Source organism: Vipera ursinii (assembly GCF_947247035.1).
Source record: "Vipera ursinii genome assembly, chromosome: 3".
Taxonomy (NCBI): domain Eukaryota; kingdom Metazoa; phylum Chordata; class Lepidosauria; order Squamata; family Viperidae; genus Vipera; species Vipera ursinii.
Window position 1 is genome coordinate 64,999,301 of NC_139516.1, and position 22,798 is coordinate 65,022,098.

Sequence of the window (22,798 nt, forward strand, 5' to 3'; positions counted from 1 at the left end):
TTATTATTATTATTATTATTATTATTATTATTATTATTATTATTATTATTATTATTATTATTATTATTATTATTATTTATTCTTTCCATTTTCTTGGAAAGGCAATTTTCCTATACTGTATTTTAAAAACCATTTTTTTTCTTCTAACATGTTTCTATAGTTCTTTTGTTTTGAAAATATAATGTAATCTGTTCTTCGTAAAAATGTATAACATTAAAGATTTTTTTTATTTTATTTTTTTAAATTCCATTTATATCCCGCCCTTCTCCGAAGACTCAGGGCGGCTTACAAGCTTAGTAGTAGCCTTCATTCTATGTATATGCCTGCTTGTTAGGGCTTTCACACACACCCCCAAGCAGAATTATTACAAAGTCAGCTTAATTGCCCCCAACAATCTGGGTCCTCATTTTACCTACCTCGGAAGGATGGAAGGCTGAGTCAACCTTGAGCCTGGTGGGATGTTTGTCATTGGTAAAAAAAACCTTTCAACCCTATTTAAAACAATGGTGTCCTTTATCCTAGTTAGCACCATTTTTTTCCTTTCTTCCTATGTTCCTGGCTTTCTATTCTATGTGTACCCACAATTACCATGGTTAATGCTATCTAGAAAACACTATTCAGTGTTTGCTAGCCAGTTTCAACTCCTACTTTCCAAAGCTGATTCCATTCATGCCATAGCATGTATCATGTTATTCCATCAGTAAAACTAAAAAAAAAGAAAAGGGAAAAATTATAAAAATACTGGATTATGGAATGAAAGTAACATTCAAGCAATGGCCTACTTCCTAATTTTTTATTATTATTAAAATATCGATGCTATTAAATCTTGGTGTGTCTCAATATTTAAGCTATTTCAATGATCTTGTGATAAGGAATTGATTTCACGCATTGCATTTATATATCTATAGATTTATATATCTTTTTTTTTTACACCGACAGCATCACACAGAAGTTAAGCCAAATTTTTTAGGCATAGCTGATTAAATGAGCCATACACATGGCATTCACTGAATGCAAAGCCATAATGGAAAATTTTACACATCAGGCCAAATCAAACTCATACACACTTCCCAAACCAACATTATAACTCAGCATTACACGCCATGTGACTGATTCCTAGGGCCTAAATTCAACTAGCAAAATTTTAATTCATGCCAAGAACTGGAATAAAATGTTCTAAAAAAAGTTTAAAGAGAGTGAGGAGAACAATCTTATAGCTGGCAGAGGGGAAAATCTCTTGTACAGGTTTCCACACTTCCTAGTATTTTTTGACTCTCTTTGTCCATGGAATTGAATTTCTTTATCTTTTCAATTACCACAGTTAGTTTTTAAAACATCACTTTTGGATGATAAATGGGGCATTGGCTGTAAAAACTGGAACTAAGATACCTACCTTGAAGCACCTGTCTTATTTCCTATTGCCACAACTACTTATAATGGCATCTTCTACTATTATAGTGAAATATTAGTCTAGAGACTTTGCACTTCTTTCTCTGCACAGATAAAAAACTGGAATTTAGTATGGCTTTTGGTGAAGCATTAATTTATTATTCTTTTTCCTAAATCAATCAATTAGTGTATTTCTTCACTAATCTTTAGCCTGAGCAGATTTAGTATTTCATACCATTTCAGTGACCATCTCTGTTATGAACACAGGGAGACTCTCATCAGTTGTGCAATGGACAGAACACCTGTGTGGCAACTTCTGTTTCTCAAATGACCTCCCAATTAAATAAAATTAATTTAGAATCTCATCTTTCAACCTATAGCTTTTTTAATGGCTTGTTTGCTTTAAAATAGTTAATTACAACTGTCAATCTCTTAAAAGAACAGTCTCAAAACATATGTAAAAATATAAATAATCTGGTTAAAAATGAGTTGATATTTTTGAAATTATTTCTCAACTGATGCTATGTATCATTGCTAGGCATTATATTTATATTTCAGTAGTAGCAACATTACTTAGGTTTTCTTTATTTTCTAGTTTGAAAACTTTTTTTTATAATTTTCAGTCTTGTCCTTGATACCTTATTGATCTGTTTTTGAAATGCTGAAGGTTTTTTTATAGTTTTATAATATTTTATAGATAAACCACATCCCTGTTTCTGAAACTTCACAAAAAATGGCTTCAAAAATTACCTGATAAACAGGATCCTCTACATCTTCTTCCAAAATTGTCTATCATAAAGAAAGTCAAAGATAAAGACAAAAAAGGGAGAGAATATGAACAGCAGATGCCTAAGAGCCATATTTATGATTTAAAGCATAAGGGAACTGCATAATCTATAGATGTAAAATAGATATTCATAACCTACAGTGTATATAATTATGTATGAAATAACACCAGAAAAAGCATCACACAATTACTCCAAAGATCTCCAAGTTGTATATATAATATGTTTATTGCCAAGTCAACAAGTTCACATGATTAAGTTTCTCACCAGAGCTAAGTTGATTTTAATCACTGTCAAACATAATTGTACCAACACCAACAGTATCATCCTCAAATACAAAAACTGATCTTATATAAATTGGTTTTTAGTTTTTTGCATCACAGGTCCTGTACCACAAAAAGTCACCAAATCCAACACATATTAATTTTTTGTACTTGCCTACCAAAAATTATTAAAATACCTGATATACTGCTTGTTCACATTGTTTATCTTTTTGTGCCTTCTTTTCCAGTTCTTCTCTTTGTTTCAACTCATAAATAAGTTGGAAGAGGTCTCGTAAATCCAAAATCACAGGTTCTGCCTATAAGCGATATAGAAGTAATGAATGAATGTATATGCATGAATGTAAAATACTGTATGTATAAAAGGTCTAGCTAATAGAATTCAGCTTTTCTGATAAGGCAGGTTTTAATGGCAATGATCAAATCATTTAGTTTGTTGCAAGTGCACTGAAATCAATGGAATTAATATGTTTGGCAGAGTTATCCATTACAAGTGGCCCTCATTTAATGATTGTTTTAAATTTCAACTGTGCTGAATGAGAGTGTTCTGGCTGTTGCAGCACCTCTGTGGTCATGTGATCATGATTGGTGACCTTCTCTGCCAGCTTCCCACAAGCAAAGTTAGGAGAACCTGGCATGAAGTAATGATCACATGAGGGCCTTGCTTAACAGCATGAAGTAACTGGGGGTCTTCTGGAACTGCCATTATTAAACAGCACAGTCATGTGATATTGCTACTTCACAGTTTCATCACTTAGCAACAAAAATTCCAGTTCCAATTATCATAATTAAATGAGGATTGCTGCAAACAATTTAAGCTGGATTATTTCATTCACTAATGGAATTGTTTAGTATGTAACATTTTATCATATTAGAAATTGAGAGCCGTTTTGATCAGCATTGGGTCTTTTTTTTTTGCTAGCTTGCCCTATCTGTGTATGTACTCACAAATTACTATAAAATTGAGCAGCTCTATGTACACATTTACAGAACTACTTTCCTGCTAGTTCCTTATTCTCAGCTAAATATTCATTGTTGGCACTGAGGCAGTGTAACTTACAAAGCAAACTAATTTCCTTGTGAAGAAAAATTCAGTGAAAAAATCCTTTCTGTTACTCCATGAATTGCATAATCAAACCAGCCAAGGAGTTTTTACAATTGAATATATTTTTATTATTAATTTGTATGCTATCCATTTGTCAGATACTAGGCGGCTTACAGAATTAAAATGTCAAAACAGGTAGTCCCAGATTTATTACAATTTTTCACACTTAGGACTGCTGTAGCTGCCCTATGATCATATAATCAAAATTTGGGCATCTGGCAACTGGCATGCATTTATGACAACTGCACTATCCCAGGACATGTGATCACCATTTTTAACCTTCCCAGTTGGCTTCTGACAAGCAAAGTCAATAGGGGAAGCCTGATTCGCTTAACACTTGTGGCAAAAAAGGTTGTAAAATGCCTTGCTTAGCAAACAAAATTTTGGGTTCAACTGTGGTGCTACGTCAAGGGCTACCTGTAGATCGGTTGCTATTCCCCAATTAAAAGTCTTCCTTCCTTTATGAAATAGCTCCATTAGCAGGAGCTTTGAATCCAGAAAAATCTTCCCATTATATTTCAGTACTTTCAGAGAAATGGAACTCCAACTTGAACAACAGATGGAATATTCACAGAAAGATATTCTTCTCCTAGAAGGTTTTGTACCAATAGGAACTTTGTTTCATTGATATTCTGTCTGGATTTCTTTCAATATACACAGCCACGAGGAACTGGGTAAAGACTTCTACTGCCACCCTTTGCTTGGCCTGAGGTACAGATATAAATTTGGATCTCATCAGCATACCGATTCTAACTAACTCTAAACTGAGGAATGATCTCTCAGAGCAGGTTTTGTTGATATAAAACAGCTCTGGAAAATAAGTCAAGCTCTGAGGCAAACCAAATTGAAAGATCCTTGGGTTCAACCTTTCTTCCCCCAACAACACAGATAGAAGCTGCTGGAAAGAACAGAACCAATGCAGAATAGTGTCTATGATACACAGTCCTTGCACACGGCCAAAAGGATATCATGATCAAGAGTATCAAATGCTGCTGGGACAAGGAGGGATACACCATCCAGCTCTGAGCAAAGGTGATCCTGAATTCCAATTGGAAGGGTTTCAAATAATCTTTTTTTTAGGACTCTCTGAAATTGGAGCCAAACCACCTACTCATCAACCTTGCCTATAAATAGTAGGTTGGAGAGCAGTCATAATGTTCTGTCTTCTGTATGCATGTAAATCCTTATTAGGACTTCATACAAAATTTCTTTGTGGCTGCAATCTAAATTTAAGTGCCTCTGGTTTTTTTTTAGAGATATTTCAATGGAAGGAGTACATTTTGAAAGTCCATTATGGATAGTGCAATGAAAAAAATGCAACTGAAACCAAAGTAAAATTATCAGAGCATAATTCAATACTTCTCAGATATTTTTTTTTTCCTTAATGAAGTCTCAAACACAATCCAATTTGAAAATGAGTAACTGATGTTCACCCATCTCAAGCTTAAAGTTATTAATGCTTTATTGGTGACTCTATTTAATAGTTCATGCTACTTAAGCATAAATTTAACTTACTATACATTCCCAATGAAACTTTTAATTCAAAATTGTAAGATATAGCAAAAACATATTATCTGAGATTGAAACTGATGAGTCTGAACTCACATCTGTAATTACTATATTTTAATTTGGTTTTGTAAAGTTTTACAAATGCAGTTTTAGAAATCTTTGTACAGTAGGTGGGAGGGAGTCTCATCTATTCCTAGTGAACTAATTTGTACTTTATTTATACTGGTCAAGCTTCAAATTTTAATTAGGTGAAGGTTCATTTTTATTTACTGTATACACATTATATTTGCAAATTAATGGCAAATTAAAATGAACATAAAAGATGCTTAGAGTAGCTATTTGTTTTCCATTATTTTCTACCTAAAAGAGTGGAGGGGACTAAGTAAACTGATTTGTATTCAGCTGATGTGTACAGCTTAATTAGAAAGCAAAATAATTACTAATTAGAAGCAATACATCAAGAAAAACTGGGAAGGATGACTCTGCCCATTTCTTTCCAAGACTGATATTGTTAAACTGTCATTTCAGAACACTTACGCAGGGACTTCTGACAGTATTATATACTGCATAAAGAATGCTACTAAAGGTGATAAAATGATGATATAAATGAGAAATGATACTTAATACTTACTGCTTGGGCTGTTTTTATTGCCACAAATCTATGATTCCCTTCCTTTCCACATACATATCCAAAGGCCCGATGGTCTGTGATATCCTTTGCGATGTATGAAATTTCATGTACTGCATGATGGTGCTGTAGTAGCTGTTCATAAACAAAGCACAAGAACATTATTAATTGAAGCCCAAGGTTTGATTGAGGCACATGATTTATTTGTATGAGGATAAGTCTGAAAATGTACAATCCCACGATGAAAAACTCATGGTTTGATTTGAGTCATGCGATTTATTTTTATAAAGATAAATGTGCCAAAACAGCAGGATCACAATGAAAAGCAATGCTTCAAGCACACTTTCTTCCAGACTACATCTGAGTGGTTTGATCATGTTTATAATCATTTCATGCTTTAGGTGGTTTTGGTGTTTCATCTACTGTTTTGTTTTCACTTAGATGAATCTTCCTCATCTGTTATCACAAACTCTCTTGTGATATTGTGCCAAATTTCAGATCTTTCAATGACAGGTTGCTTTTCTTGTGATCATTAAGAAAGCTTTAGTTGTTACAATTCCTTTACCATCCTTCAGTATCTTTCAAATGGCCTTTCCGACAAAACTGCCTTACCGTTGAACATATATCCTGAACTAGCATTATCACTGAAATTAATATTGCTACTGTTTAAGTAAGATTAAGTAAGATTTAAAGGCCAGCTGGTTTCTGGAACTTTATTTCCAAAAAATCCTGGACAACTACTGCATGGAGAAGATTCGAACTCTAATGTATAATTATTTATATTACAAGGAAAAATGGGTGCAAGTATATACATGTAGCCTCTAGTTGGATATATTAAAAAAAATGTATAGGTTAGACAAAAAGCAGTGTGATATCCACGTTTAGTTTCAGTTATATATATTTTTCAGATATAAACTGCACCACAATATATGGTTCTTCTCTACACAAAAAAATAATAATAATTTTGTGTGCATATTCAGATAGAAAAGAACTTGTTATTCCTTTCTGTCATTTGTACAGTGGTTTATCTTTGCTCACCACTGACTTAGCATGCATTTTTGAGTATGTGTCTACATTGGAAATTTGTCTTCCCAAGTGTCAGGTCCTGCAACTATCATAATGCAAAGGGTAGGGAGAATGCACTGCTATAGTTATAGTTATGAGGCTTTGGCAGTAAGAAGAAGCTGTGTGCCAGAGATGACTAGATACAAATTGCTATTTGTGAATTTGGGTCCTAGAGATAAGATAGTTGTTGATGTATTGATTGCCCTCTTGCTTAATTGTGGCTGTCCAGAAAAACCCGGGCCTTATTTGGGGGCTGATTGGAAGAGTCCCCTACTGCTTGGGGACTTCAATCTCCACTCCCTGGAAACTGAGATAAGTTGGGAATTTACAGCTTACACAGACCTATCTCACTTAATATTTCCACCAGGTCAACAAGCATATTAGGTTATTCAACAATATTACTGTAACAAGACTAAGCCAGAGATGCAGCAAAGTCTTGAATTTATGCTTAAGAGATTAGATAAGGAGAAAAAAGTCTCAAACTGAATTCTAGTAAGAGGGAGTTGATGGTCATTTGTAAAGAATGAAACAATTTCCTTGGAATGAGCTGATCCTTGATTCAAGCTAATCTTGGAGTCATGGTTCCTGCTTAGATAGAAGGTGCAAGTCCTGATCAGAAGGACCTTTAGTCAGCTTGGGTAGTGCACCAGTTGTAGATGTTCCTGGTCTATGACATTTAGATAGTTATAACTCAAATACTCATGAGGTAGTTGGACTATTTATTATATGAGGGCTGTCTTTGAAGACAATAGGAACCTAAAAATGCAACAACCAGACTGTTAATTGAGGGAATCTACTACTCAGGGAAAACATTAACATTTTGTTAGTTGCTGCACTGGTTATTAGCCATATTTGATAATTAAATTATTAATGTGCTGATATAATTAAATATAATGTAATGTGCTGATTAGTATATGTAAAACATATAGCACAAAGCTAGATCATTTCAGGGATTGCCTCATTCTGATTTTGTTGGTTTTGATGGTACAGTATGAGAAGATCATAAACAGGAAGACAAGTCTTTTCCCTAGTTGCATCTATATTATGGAATTCACTGCCCCAAAGAGGCATGTGGGCCCATTCACTTCTGGCAATCAAGAGGTGATGTTATAAGCTTTCTTTTTAAGATAAGTATTTGATTCTTACCCCTTGTTAGGAGGTCATCATTATAAGTGGGGTTTTTAATGCTTTGTGAGCTTTTAACTAAGTTTTAATTGAGGCAATTGTTTTTTTTAACATTTTTCTAGAATTCTTGACTGAATAGTGCAAAAATTGTTATAAGAAATAAATAAATCACGTAACTGTCATTATAGCTCTCAATCTCTTCTCCCAATATTTTCTTTGTTTCTACATATATAGACTTTTTTTAATTCTACTTTGCATAGCTTGTTTCCTACTGCTCTGACAATACAATTTAGACAATGCCACTCCTAAGAATTGCTATACAAGCACAATAATATTAAGGAATGAAGACAGGAACCCTCTTGCACAAATTTATTTTTTTCTTATTAAAAAGGCTTTGGTTTTTTGCTTAATTTATATCATTTAATCAGCATTTCATTAATGTTCAAAGATTACAACTATCTTAACTTTTTGTGTGTGTGCATGCCATCTATCTTGTATAAAAATATGGTTTTATTTTACAGATTTCATGTGATTAATTTAAATCTGCAAACATCTCATAAAGCTAAAACAGAATGCAGGCACACAGAGACAGACCATGCTAACTAAATATGCAGAAATCTTTTCATTAAGTTGTTATAACCTATTATAAATTATAGTGATTAAGAAAATCTCATGTCAATCAATGGCAGTAACAGTACAGAGAAACACAAGAGAAATATCCTTTCTGCTAAATTTTAATTTATCTTTTTAATTAGCACAGAAAAATGAATTTAAAGAAAGTTCAGCAGAGATTAAGATAACATTCTAAACTGGCATTTGTTTCAAAGATGAATTTTCTCGACATTCATATTTGTTATTTTTTATATCATAAAATATATGAATCACATATTATGAAGATTTGAATACACTGAATTAATTTGACTTGTAATCTACAAGTTAAGACGCTTAATGGTAAACAAATATACATTATAGGTAGTCCTTGATTTATGATAGCAGTTGGAACAATTTATGTTGCTAAGCAAAGCAGCTGTTAAGTGATTCACACCCAATTTTACTGCCTTATTTGCCATGGTTAAGTGAATCATAATAGTTGTTAAATGAATCATATGGTTTGTTTATGTTTTGTTTATGTTTTATTTAATTTATATACCGCCCTTCTCCCTGGGGACTCAGGGCGGTTCACAGGGCATATAAATAAAAATACAATACTATACAAAAGTTAAAACAAAGATTAAATCAGTGCCCAATTAAAAAACAATAATACAATCTAAAATGACAATTTAAAACCCAGCTCCCCATCAGGCCAGACCGGCCAATTCAAACAAATGGGTCTTCAGACCACGACGGAAAGTTCGGAGGTCCGATGCCGTCCGGAGCTCCACCGGCAGTTGGTTCCACAAAGCCGGGCCACCCACAGAGAAGGCTCTCCCCCTGGGGGCCGCCAGTCGGCATTCCCTGACCGGAGGCACCCTGAGGAGGCCCTCTCTGTGGGAACGCACAGGGCGGAGGGGAGTTGAAGCCGGCAGCAGGTGGTCCCCGAGGTACCCCGGACCCATGCCATGTAGGGACTTAAAGATCATAACTAAAACCTTGAACCTCACCCGGAAGACAACTGGTAACCAATGCAGCTCGCGGAGCAAAGGTGTAACATGGGAGTACCGGGAAACTCCCAAGACAACTCTCACGGCCGCATTCTGTACCAGTTGGAGCCTCCGAGTGGTCTTCAAGGGAAGCCCCATGTAGAGAGCATTACAGTAGTCAAGGCGAGAGGCCACGAGCGCATGAGTGACCGTGCACAGGGCATCCCGGTCCAGATAGGGCCGCAACTGGCGCACCAGGCGAACCTGGGCAAAAGCCCCCCTAGTCACGGCCACTACATGATCTTCTAGGGTAAGCCGTGAATCTAGGAGGACTCCCAAGTTGCGAGCCCTATCCACGGGGGGTAAGAGCTCACCCCCCATAGAAAGAGATGGAACATTTTGAATGTCCCGGGATGCCGGAATGCACAGCCACTCAGTCTTGTCAGGGTTGAGCTGAAGTCTGTTCCTCCCCATCCAGACCCGAACCGCCTCCAGGCAACGGGACATCACAGCGAGGGCATCACTGGGGTGGTTTGGGGTCGAAAAGAAAAGTTGGGTATCATCGGCATATTGATGATTCCCAACTCCAAAACCACGAATGATCTCACCCAGCGGTTTCATGTAGATGTTGAACAGGAGAGGCGAGAGAACCGACCCCTGAGGAACTCCACAAACGAGAGACCTCGGGGTCGATCTCTGCCCCCCTGCCAACACCGACTGCGAACGTCCCAGGAGATAGGAGGAAAACCACCGAAGAACCGTGCCTCCCACTCCCAATCCCCTGAGACGCCGCAGCAAGATACCATGGTCGATGGTATCGAAAGCCGCCGAGAGGTCTAATAGGACTAGGACAGAGGAATATCCCCTGTCCCGAGCCCTCCAGAGATCATTCACCAGAGCGACCAATGCCGTCTCCGTGCTGTACCCGGGCCTGAAACCCGATTGGTAGGGGTCCAGATAATCCACTTCATCCAGGACCAGAGGGAGCTGATGCGCCACCACACTCTCAACAACCTTCGCAAGAAAGCGAAGGTTGGAGACTGGACGAAAGTTGTTCAATACAGCTGGGTCCAAGGCAGGCTTCTTGAGGAGAGGTCTCACCACCGCCTCCTTCAAGACGGTGGGGAAATAACCCTCACTCAAAGAAGCAGATATAACCGCCTGGAGCCAGCCTCGTGTCCTCTCCCTGGCTGCATAAACCAGCCAGGAAGGGCACGGGTCCAACAAACATGTGGAGGAGCTCAGCCTCCCCATAATCCTGTCCACTTCATCAGGGGTCACAGAATCAAACTCTTCCCAGATAACATTGACAAGACCGTCCGTGTCCTGATCGCCTGACTCTGCCCAGCTGGAGTCCAAACCGGTCCGAATCCGAGCGATTTTATCCGACAGATGTTGACTAAATTCCTCGGCACGACCCTGCAAGGGATCCTCCCTCACCTCCTGATTAAGAAGTGAGCGAGTCACCCTAAACAGGGCGGCCGGGCAATTATCTGCGGACGCAATGAGGGTAGAGAAGTAATTACACCTCGCCACCCTCATCGCAGTGAGATAAGACCTAATATAGGTTCTTAACCGCAACCGGTCGGGTTCGGATCGGCTCGACCTCCAACAGCTCTCTAGGCCCCGTTTCCGACGCTTCATCTCCCGGAGCTCCGCGGAGAACCATGGAGCTCGCTGGGATCTGCGCCGGGTCAGGGGCCGCAAGGGTACAACCCGGTCAAGTGCCTCAGTGGCTGCCCTTTCCCAGGTTTCCACTAAGGCATCCGCCGAGCTGTGAGCAATGGAGGCAGGTGGGGACCCCAGCACCGCTTGGAATCTATCAGGATCCATTAAGCGTCTGGGGCGGTACCATCTAATTGGTTCCGTATCCCCACGGCGGGGGGTGGCAAAACGGAAGACCATCCGCAGGAGATGATGATCGGTCCATGACAGGGGCATAATAAATGGAGAGCCCCCACCAAGATCATCCAACCACCGTCTAGATAAAAAAATCAGGTCAAGAGTGTGGCCTCCCTCATGAGTTGGTTCAGAAATTACTTGCGTCAGGTCCATGGCCGTCATGGAAGCCATGAACTCCCGAGCTAGCTCAGATGAGCCTCCCAGGGATGGTAGATTGAAGTCTCCCAAAACTATAAGTTTGGGAAACTCAACCACCAACCCTGAGAGGATATCAAGCAGCTCGGGCAGGGCTGCCGCTGTACGACTAGGCGAAATGTACGTCAGCAGCAAACCCAACTGCGCCCCAGAACCAAATCTCACAAAGAGAGACTCACACCCGACTATCTGAGAAACGGTGGTCTCCCGCGGACATAAGGTCTCCCTAATAATAACCGCCACTCCCCCACCCCTACCTTGAGCTCTAGGCCGGTGCAGCACCCGGAAGCCTGGTGGGCAGATGTCAACCAAAGGGACCCCACCCTCTGGGCCCAACCAGGTCTCCGTGATGCAGGCCAGGTCCGCATGCTCACCCTCAACTAAATCCCTAACGAGGGGAGCTTTGTTAACCACAGACCTGGCATTCAGATACACCAGCCGGAGCTCAGGAGGCTGCACATCCTCGCTCCCGGAACATCGGGGAAGAAGCAGAGGGTCGGAGCGCCTCACCGCTTGCAAGTAGCGGAGATGGCCCTCCCGGTAGCGATACGGCCCCCTGTCTATCCGCCTGCTGCCATTCCCCGTCGTGGGAATTGGTAATCCCACGACCCGCTCTAGAGCTCCGGAGACAGCGACACCCCGTTCTCCCGCCGCGCGGTCAGACCCAAGTCCGGCCTGAACCATGGTTGATTGGCCACCCCCCAAGGCCAAACAACCCTTATCACCCACCCCCCTCCCTAACCCTATAAAAAATCTAGATAAAAAAGTGATCAGAGGCCTTCTGTTAACTTTATATTGACGGCCCCTGCCCCTGCCCGGCCATCTCTCAGGGTCCCAAAACTCGGGCCCGTCATCGAGGTTGAAGGTGTCTAAAGAGGCGGGTCGCACCCAGGAGAGGGGGGCTCCCCTGAGGGCACACAAATCCGTGCTAGTATATTTCCGCATAAGTCTAGCAAGTCCAGGAAAGGCGTCCCATTAGTGGGAGGATCGAAGCATAAAGACAGGTATCTTGGTCCCCACCCAACTTCACTGCCACTCAGTTGGGTGCCCCCAGAGACAGGCCACCCCCCGCCCTCTCACGACGGGTTGCAACTCTGTTCCTGGAGGTGGGCCAGATATCGTCTGGGTAGGCAACCCCATAGAGCTCTCACCTCCATGGGGTCGCAGATGGAAAAAGTCAAGCCACTCTCCCACCGTGGCCGATACCCAGTTATGTCCCAAAATCCAAGGGGAGAGGGGGAAGGTAGGCAGATAAGATGATAAGTATATATGTCCATATGTCCGAGACAAAAAGGGCAAGCAGGCCAGGGTAGTGAAGATGGTCCAAATTGCGAACATCGTTGCAAAAGCAGTCCAAAGGCGGTGGGGGAACCACGTCATCCTAGTACCATTATGATGATCCGCGGTCATCTTCTCCGCCACTGAATGGACTGAAGACGCCGTCGCCGCCAAGATGACTAACAGTCATCCTTTCCACCGTCGAAACGGCCCGAGGGCGACAGTGCCGCTAAAGAGCAGCCCAAGGCGAAATAGGGCAACGTGGAAATCCCACCGCTGGCGAGAGGGCCAAAAGCCGAGAAAGCTCGGAGTCAGTCGCCGGCAAACAGGCACACAGTCCAAGAAATGCTGGTGTAGCCGTAAGCAGTCCAAAAGCAGGCCCCAGAAATGTCTCATCAGCTGTTGGGCCGCTAAAAACGGCCAGAACATACCATCTTCGCCGTCGCCGCCGAACACGTATTGCCGCCGCTGCTGCCGAGCGCAGGCCGTCGTCGGCGTCAGGCGCGGCCCAGACACCACCGCAACCAGCGCCGGGGACACCGCCCACGCCATTGCCGCCATCACCATCATTGCCGCCATTACCGCCTTCGTCATCACCCGAAATCGCCGCCGCCCGAGCAGATTCACCGGCGTCCACCCCGACAACCGGGGCCAGTCTGGGAACGCCTAGGCGGCCCAAAAGGCCCGAGGAGCAGGAAAAAACGCCGGCGTCAGCCCCGAGCAGCCGCAGACAAACCGGGGAGAAACAGCTGACAAAGAAGAAGACAGCCGGCGTCGGCCCAAGCAGCCGCAAATGGTCCGGAAAAGCCGCCGCTGGAAAAGACCGCCGGGAGACAGCAAGAAGCAGGCGACAAACAGCAGGGCCAGCGGGCGGCCCCAAGCAGCCGTAAATAGTCCGAAAAAGGCGGCAGCAAAGAGAAACAGCCGGCGGACAACAGGAAGCAGCCGAAAAACAGCAGGGCCAGCAGACGGGCAGCTCAGCAGATGGAGTAAGTCCATATGGTCATTAAGCCACACAGCTTCCCCTGTTGACTCTGCTTGTTAGAAGCCAGTTGTGAAGGTCACAAAGGCAATCACATGACCCGGGGATACTGCAACCACTGTAGATACACTCCAGTTGCCAGGTACCTGAATTTTGACCACATGACTATGGGGATGCTGTGATGGTTGTATGTGTGAGGACTGGTTTTAAGGCACTTTAAGTCACTTTTTTCAGGGCTGTTGTAACTTCAAACAGTCACTAAACAAACAGGTTTAAGTTGTGTACTGTATATAAAATATCCATGGTAAGTATAAATAGGAGAGCTGGTCTGGTGCGATGATTAAGGCACCAGGCTAGAAACTGGGGGATCATGAATTCTAGTTTCACATTAGGCACAAAATTAGATGACAGGCCTTGGGTCCCTCACTCTCTCTCAGCCATAGGAAGAAGACAATTGCCAAACCATTTTCAAGATTTTGCGAAGAAAATTGGAGAGACTAGTCCAGGCAGTTGCCATAAATCAACACTGACTTAAAGGCCAGTCAAAGCCAAGGTTAAAAGCAAAACCAGCAATAATACAAAAATTCCAGAAGAATTCTATAATCTTTTTTTCTGAAATGAGCACACTGGCTGATCTTGAGAGACAGTTGCTCGACAGAGTAAAAACAGTGTCACAGAAAAACAGTATTTTCATGACTTAACTCCCATCACTTTTGGAAAGTAGGATACTAGCAGCAGCTTCTCTCAGAAAAATTGATTTGACTAGGTTGATTCAGGCTGGAGAAGACAATTCTGAAAATATTTAAGGCCCGAAATCACACTGACCTTTTAATGTTAAAAGTGGTTATTTGAAGGTAAGGCAGGGTCCACAGCACAGGTGTAATATGTGGCAGCTAATAAGCAGCCCATTGCATTTTAAATCAACTGCAGCTTTAGGTTGGTCTCCAAAGACATCCCCTCTTATAACATATCATCATAATCAAAACAGGTGATGATTAGAATACAATTTATTGGAGCTACATCCAAGGTCCCCACCTGCCCAATCGCAGTAACTTTGAGTCAGATTTGTTGCATTAGGGGTGGTACTTTATCACCTATATTAAATGCTGGAGCAATCAAGAGAGAGCCACAATACAACAACAGCAGGTCTTTCTTGGGGTCAACTTCAGAATTAATCAGAGATCTCAGTTTTATTGTGCAATTTCTTTTTAAAGGAAATATATTTATCAATCTTATATAAAACCTCCAACTGATGCCTTGTTTTGGTTAAGGCTTTGATAATAATCTCATGATTTACCTCTGTAAAGCAAACAATGTCCATATCTAGGGGTGATATAAGAAGCCCCATGCCCTCTGTTGTGTGCATGGACAAATGACATTTTTACCAAACTGAAGTTAATGGGAAAACAGCCCACTGGGTTGCTCAAAGTGGATTGCTCAATTGTAAAGAGATGGGTGCCAGTCCTGGTGGGTGTTTTTATTATTTCTATAATGAATTTTCTAAATCATGTTTTAATGCAGCAGTGTTCCCAAACTAGATTACAATATTAAACATGTAATTTAATTGCTGTTCTTATAAATGTAGAAGTCCGAGCCTAGCTAAAATAGATACTGGCTACTACAATAAATACATAATTTAAATATTCTTTATAATTTCTGTATTTCTTCCACAGGCATCATCTTCTGTCAGTTATTTTGTTGGATTACAAGAATGAATAATATATAAGCAGGAGAAAGGAGGAGGCGGGGAGACACTGCATAACATCCTAACTCCAGCCAAATAAGAGAAATGTCTATAATATTGACCCAAAGTTAAGCAGAAAATCTATGCTGTCTAAATTGTTATGAGATCAGCAGCTATATACATTGTTTAAACAAATAAGGGCTTCCGAATATACTGAATTCAGCGGGCACTCAAAACTGCATCTCCATTCCATATTCCTAATTATGAGGAATATGGATTCTGTATATGAATGTTGGTTTAACCAGAGGTTGGATATGTTGGTTTCCTACATTAGGTTATCAGATTCATTTTTCCTTTGTTTCAAGAAATGGTAAGTATAAAACACTCCATAAAAATAATCATGTAGGTTTCAGGGTTTAACAGAGATTTTAAGCAAGCCAGGATACTTATATAGATTTGGATTTGTTTATTTTTCTAAGAATCGCAATCCTAAAATTCTAAAGCTCTAGAGAAGAATGAGTACAAACAGGCTAGTGCATCTATACTCTATTCTACAGCTCTATTTCTTTACAGCAGACATGTCAAACACAAGGCCCGGGGGCCAGATCTGGCCCGCAAAGTGGTTTCATGTGGCCCACGAAGCCATCCTGGAAACAGTGAGGGAATGGCCCCCACTGCCTTGGCCCTGGCCCAGAGACCCTCCTTCTGCCAGAGACCCTCAGATCTGTCCCACTCCTGCCCAGGCCCCCACAGGCATCCTTGATGCGAATGATGTAGAGCTGGCCATGCCCACCCAGTAGGCCACACCCACCCTGGCCATACCCACCCGGTGCCTGAGGGCAACCGCAATGCTGATGCGGCCCTCAGTGAAATTGAGTTTGACACCCCTGCTTTACAGGATATGAGCAAGAAAAACAGATATAAGGCATTTTATTCCAGTACAATTGAAAGCTAAACAGTGATAGTAACTGTATAAAAGATGGTGATGCCCTAGCTTGCTTATTAGGAGCTTTGCAAAAAGGACAACTGACAATATTTTGGATGAATGCCATGCAAGCAACTGAAGAACCATAATTATTTAGACATTTGTACAATCATGGAACATAATGGAACAAATACTCTGCTGCCAGACCCCTTCTTGAATGAATGTATTACTAGAGACCCGAACGGAGGTTTCTAGGGTTCCAAAGTTTTTAGTAATTATCCAGATCCTAAGCAAACAAACAAAGTCACATTCACAAAAGCTTGCTTATATCCTACTGATCATATATTATGACATATCTGCCAATAAATTTAGCAGAGTAAATTAATTTTGTTGGAAGCATTCTTCATGAGTGCTACATATTCTCAAGTGTATTAATTATATTAGCTTATTTACATAATATAATTGTATTGATTTATTAGATTTTCTTCTGCATTCAAGCTGTATGCTTTCCTTCTAATTGTAAAATTAGGTATCCCCCTTTCTTTATTTCAGGGTCCTATTAAATCCATTTTTTTTGTCATTACCTTATTGATTGCCAAGCAGTATTTGCACAGAAATTAATCTATGATCACATTCATTTGTGGAATTGGACATAAAAATTATTATGCTATGGTAAAATATCTTTAATGCAGGGATAGCAGATAGAAACATTTTTATTTACTCTGGAAACCTCATTAAGTCATGGAAAATCATTATATTTCCAATGATTGATGCAAAAGTACTACCTTGTAATTTGTACCAGGCTATTAAGAAACAGTAAAGAATCAGACTCAATTGAACAGAAGGGGGAAAAAATATTCTTATAGTCACTATCCTGGCAGTATTTATAGAGAATTTAAGTAAATGGTTGTCAAGAAATTCCTAGACTCTATTAAGCATGTTGTGTCCCAACACAGTAGGTATAAGAATGAAGTACTTTAGAACATTCATCTGTTTTAGGAAACAATTAGTCCTGAAAAGCTTCTAAATTCAATGTAGAACATATCAATTGTCCATGGACTACTTTAACTAATTAGTTACACCATTTAATTCCGGAGTTCTAAGTTGTTCTACAAACAGAATATTCACATTATTCAGGGCATATTCATGTACAATCTTTATTTCATACTTATCTGCCTGCTACTATTCTGCTAGAAAACTAATTAAAAACAAGCAAGAAAAATACACTTTGATTGAAATCAGCTACTACTGATTCATGTTTTCAATCTATGTGTGTGCAAAGAAATCGGTGAACTATTTTTACATTTGTGAAAAGGATTAAAGTAATGGAACACAACTATAACAAGATCAGGACATAGGAATAGCCTTTTTAGTGTATTTTTTTTTCTATTCACTTCTAAATGTTTACGATTCCTGGAATAATTTAATTTCAGGAAAAATACATTCTGATTATACAATGTTGGGTTCTGCTTAATTTAAAGTGTAGCATTCAGGCTGAGCTCCAGATTAGAAACAAGAATTCAGAAATGCTTCGTGTCCACAGAATTTTTAAATACTAGCATATTTTCTCTTCCATTTCAAAGGGCTAGAAAAGTACTATTCCAGAAATCTGAGCAAAACTTTTAGCTTCTTTTAAATTTATCCTTTATTTTAAGTTCAAAGCTCTTAAAGAAAAAAGAAATTAGGAAGAGAACATTTACACAGCACCCTAAGTTTTAGCTTTTGTTGATTATTATTTGCCATTAAGTCAGCCTCAGCCCTTTACCAAGAATAAAACTCCAGGATAATCTGTCCCCAAACTGGTCCGTCAGATCTTACATTGCTGCATCCATTACCACTGTAATTTGAATACATATACTTTGTTTCTAGTTGTCCTCTTTCTTCTTTTTCTTTCCAGCTTTCTTAGCACAGTCTCAATGGAACTTGGTTTTCTTATAATGCGTCCAAAATATGGTAATTGAATCTGGTCATTTTGCTGTGAATGAGAACTCTATGATCCATCATGTGTTTGCTTCCTGGGGTCTATATTCTCAAGCATCTGTTATTAACACTACATATTTCTAAATATGTGAGCACATGTTGGAGCCCTCACTAGTTTCACATAGAGTGGTCCTATATTTCCCCTGCAGTCATGCTGATTTTGATCTATATAACCAATTCTGTCTAAACACCACATAGTATTGTATAGAAGACACAAAAATGTGTCTATTGCTTCTCATCAGCTTTGCCAGTGAGGACTAATGGCATCCTGTGAGCAAAGTCAGTCTTATTCAAGTTCTCACAGATTATCTAGCTTTATAAAATAAAACCACATGTTCCTTATTCAAGTTCTGAATGGAATGTTCAAATGTATAATAAGATTCATAAATCTTCACATCCTAAAAACCATTTCAAGAGCACAGTATGCAAAATGCACAGACTTAATATGAATAATTCACATCCTATCATTTTTTTATGTTTCCTTATAATTCTTTGACATTATTTATTTAGCAGTATTTAGTAGTATTTCTGAGCTGATATACTAGATTCAGGAATGACTTCTTGAGGGAAGGGATATTTTGAAACCTAGTCGATTCTCATTATGTGTGGAGCAGGCACACCAATGTCACTTTCACAATGTCATCCCCACAATAGTTCCTCCCCAAATAGTTGCAAGATCAACAAGATTAGTAGAAAATACTCTGAACCCAAATTTATCCCCAAGATGAAAATTTAATTAAAATATATCATCCTAACCTGGACAAACAACTTGGCTACACTTCAGTCTGATCAAGTCTCATGTTCTTGCAAATTCTGCCAAGGATAGGCAGGAATCTGGGAAAAGGTTCCAAATGAAACTTACAGTGTTTCTTCTGAAACAAAGGTCTTAGTCCTCTTTTTATATTGCTCTTGATGTTCCTTCTCAGGTAGCCCCTTCTTTGAACAAGATCACACATCTAGTATACATGCACCTCCTTTTCCCTTTAATGGACCTTTGGGAAATCTTTCAGCATTGTTTGCAACCTAGATTACCTGAAGACTTATTTATAATCTCTAAACAATTCCAAACATTTTGGGAAGGTGCAGTAAGCTTCACTGAATATTAAATGATATAAATTTGGTTCCCTAGGTTTCAGTCTCCCAAAGGATCTGAGCTACACCCTTCTCTGCCATCCAGTTTACTTTATACAAGTTTTTCTCTCTCCAATCTTCTCAAGCATTCATGTCTTTCCCCCCCCCCATATTTTTGAAAGAAGAAAGATTAAAGAAAGAAAATCTGCATAATTTGTCCTCCATATGACTGGAACCAAGTTGCTTTGATTGTTAGCTTCCTTATCTTACATCCACAGTGTGTATTCAGGAGGCTTCATCTAAGGGATAATTACCTATACACACTGTATTTAGCTTACCTGCAATATTCAGTATGTTTGCTAACTCTTCTCCTGTATTTTGAAGCAAAACATTTTAATATAACAAAGAATAGTGTTTTAGTACAACAGCTAAAGATTTTTACAAATTATAATCAAGGTATTTTCTATTCTTGCATAAATGTATGATGGTTTAAAGTCACTTCACACCTTTGTTAACATGTCCCTTAGTGACACTGGATTATGAATATGATTATTGATTAGGACAAATATTATATCTTTATTTCAAAATAACATATATATACACATATACACCATGCATTGCATAATGTCAGATTTCCATAATTTAATTTTGTGTTTTTAGACACAATTTGCCAGCTCAGAAATGAGCCCATGCAATTATGATGTACAGACAGTCCTTAACTTATGACCACAATCAAACCTGGAATGTTGGTTGTTCCAGGCATTAAGCAGGTCACAACCTAATAGGACTTGATTTTATGACCATTTTTATGACAGGTAATTAGTAGTTAAGCAAACCACATAATCATTAAATGAATCCAGCATTCCCAATGGACATATTTTGTCATTTTCTATAAGTAAGTTAAATGTGGTTTCAAAAAGAATTTATAGTGCGCCTTGTTTCAAGAAGATATTCAAAATCAAAAGTTTTGCTGGGCATAAAACCACCTCTCCACTGTTCATTATTGCTGCTTTTGTTTACCTGCAGTTTTACTTTGTGATGAAGTATTATGTTTTGTTTTTTGACATACCTGTATAATATGCTAAAATTGAAAACTAAAGGGCAAACATTTTAAATAATACATAAACAAGCCTGTTATACAAGATTTGAGAACATGCAAGATGAGAATTACACATAAATCTGTATATTAGCTAGAAGGACCCCAATACTGCTTTACAAAAATCTAGGTTACAGAATAAAATGTAATGTCAAACTAGTCCTTAGGCATATCTACAGGCATAGTCTATCCATTTCAATGTCACTTCATGCAATGTATTGTTTAAAACTGCAATGACGGGAATCTGAGAAACAGATACCCTGTGGCTTTCATAGTTACTTAATAGCTTATACAGCACTTTTAACGCCTTTCACAGTAATGAAGCCTTACATTTACCAATGGCTTTTTGCTTTGCTAACTATACCACAGCAGAGAAGACTGTGTGGTTATGGGAATCTTGCCTGCCACAACTTATAGTACATCATTAGCTTCATAGATGGGTTAGCAATACATAAGTTTATAACAAGTAGGATAGCAGCTGGGAAGCAGTCTTCTTTCATTTCTCTTTTAAAATCAAGAACTAGGTTGGTTTTTTAAGGGAAGAGCAACATTATCATGTTCAGCTGCTGTTTCTCCTTTTTGCATCTTAAAAATAACTTGATGGCAAACAATATTGATTATGAGGACTCTGCACCCTTTGTAACAACACTTCTGGGTAAAACACCACAAAAGGGACACCATAACTTTTAGAAATATTTGGGATGAGTTTTCAAGTGTTTAGAAGGCCATTCTTCAGCAAGAAAAAATATTTTTAAAAAAGTTATGCTCTTTTGAAGGAAAAGGCTTTATGAGAACATGAGTAGCTGCCCACAGACTATCAATTTCCCTTGATAAAGACCTACACTTAAATTGGAAGAAATTACTTGGGATTTTTAAAAAAATATAATACATTAGATTATATTATTTCAAAAACACAGAAAGAGAACAGCTGGACTAATTGATATGTTTTAATAAAGCTCTTTTTGTTGCCTTACTTTTTCAAATTTTTCTTCCCCTGTACAAAAATAAAACAGTTGTCATCTATCTTATAGTAACTTCCTAAGGATTGAGAAAATGGAATATATAAACTGGGTTTCCTTTTTCTTTTACAGATCAGCTTGTTATCAGGAGCAAATAAATATGCTTCCATTAAGGCTGATACAAGTTATTGAAAGTCTGCAAAGCAAAGTTCCAAAGATATGGTGTTCATTTTTCCCATACTGCTTTTAGAATTTTTTGTTAGCCACCCAGGGTCACTTTGGTTGAGTTGGAAAGCTGTACAAATGTTACAAAAAAAACAAACAAAAAACAAATGTTGCAATTATTTATACCAATTGGAAGCTTTACTACCTTCCACAATATGGACACAATTCCATGGCAACAAGGTAAATATATTTATGCTGACTTTATATTGTCCATCATTACATAAAATTTTTAATTCCCTGTAAACCGCCCTGAGTCCTCAGGGAAAGGGCGGTATACAAATGTAATAAAATAAATAAAATAAATAAATAAAAACTACGTGGAGATTAGGAAAATTTATGAATGTTCACAAAGTAAATGGATGCTTATAGATTTGTCCAAAGCTATCCATAGAAGTTATCACTAAGTTTAGATATCTTTTTTAAATGAAACACATTGTTTCATTCAGAGTTAAGGCCATATAAATAAATAAATTAAAATAAAATATATTTTAATAAATTAAAATTATTAAATTTATATTTGCAAAAGGTATAGCTGTAATGAACATGAAATGGGAAGGTAACCCATTTTCTGCATACTTCTATTCTCCAAATCTAGTATCTTGGGTTAACATGTTGCAAAGATTGCTTGGAGGTGGGAGATACTTCCAATGTAATCTACTGGATCCCCTTGCCCCTGTAACTATGTAGGACAGACGGGGAGGAAGCTAACCACCAGTCTGCAAGAACATAGCGGTCTGACGAGATCCATAGTCTCCCACTACAATGAACAAGGACATACATTCAATTTTGCATTTACTAAATTGTTGTATGAGCAAGTACAAAAATAGTTAAGAGGTGATGGAAGTCTGGAAAATGGGCTGATTTACCACCAACCTATCAAGTACTTAGGAGGTGAGGGCTTGGCAGCACAAGGAAACAAAAGCCAACAACATGGTCATCAACATCCCAATCAACAACTAAAAAGCCACACACTACCAGCTACCATATAAATACCACATAGAGAATAGCCCAAATGCACACACTCTGCTAGAGAG

At 39.0% G+C, this 22,798-nt stretch overlaps 1 protein-coding gene across 2 annotated transcripts in view; it reads right to left on the bottom strand.

The window, feature by feature from the left end:
• The window catches only part of DAB1 (DAB adaptor protein 1), a gene marked incomplete at both ends in the record, with an annotated part of 184,670 nt that overhangs the window by 48,033 nt on the left and 113,839 nt on the right, over nt 1-22,798 (bottom strand). The window contains 3 exons of one of the 2 annotated variants that reach the window (XM_083360533.1): nt 2,137-2,178; nt 2,635-2,754; nt 5,701-5,832. In XM_083360533.1, the coding sequence (XP_083216659.1) occupies nt 2,137-2,178; nt 2,635-2,754; nt 5,701-5,832 (294 nt within the window). The remainder of the gene's footprint in view (nt 1-2,136; nt 2,179-2,634; nt 2,755-5,700; nt 5,833-22,798) is intronic. The other variant, XM_083360534.1, reaches the window with a different exon arrangement.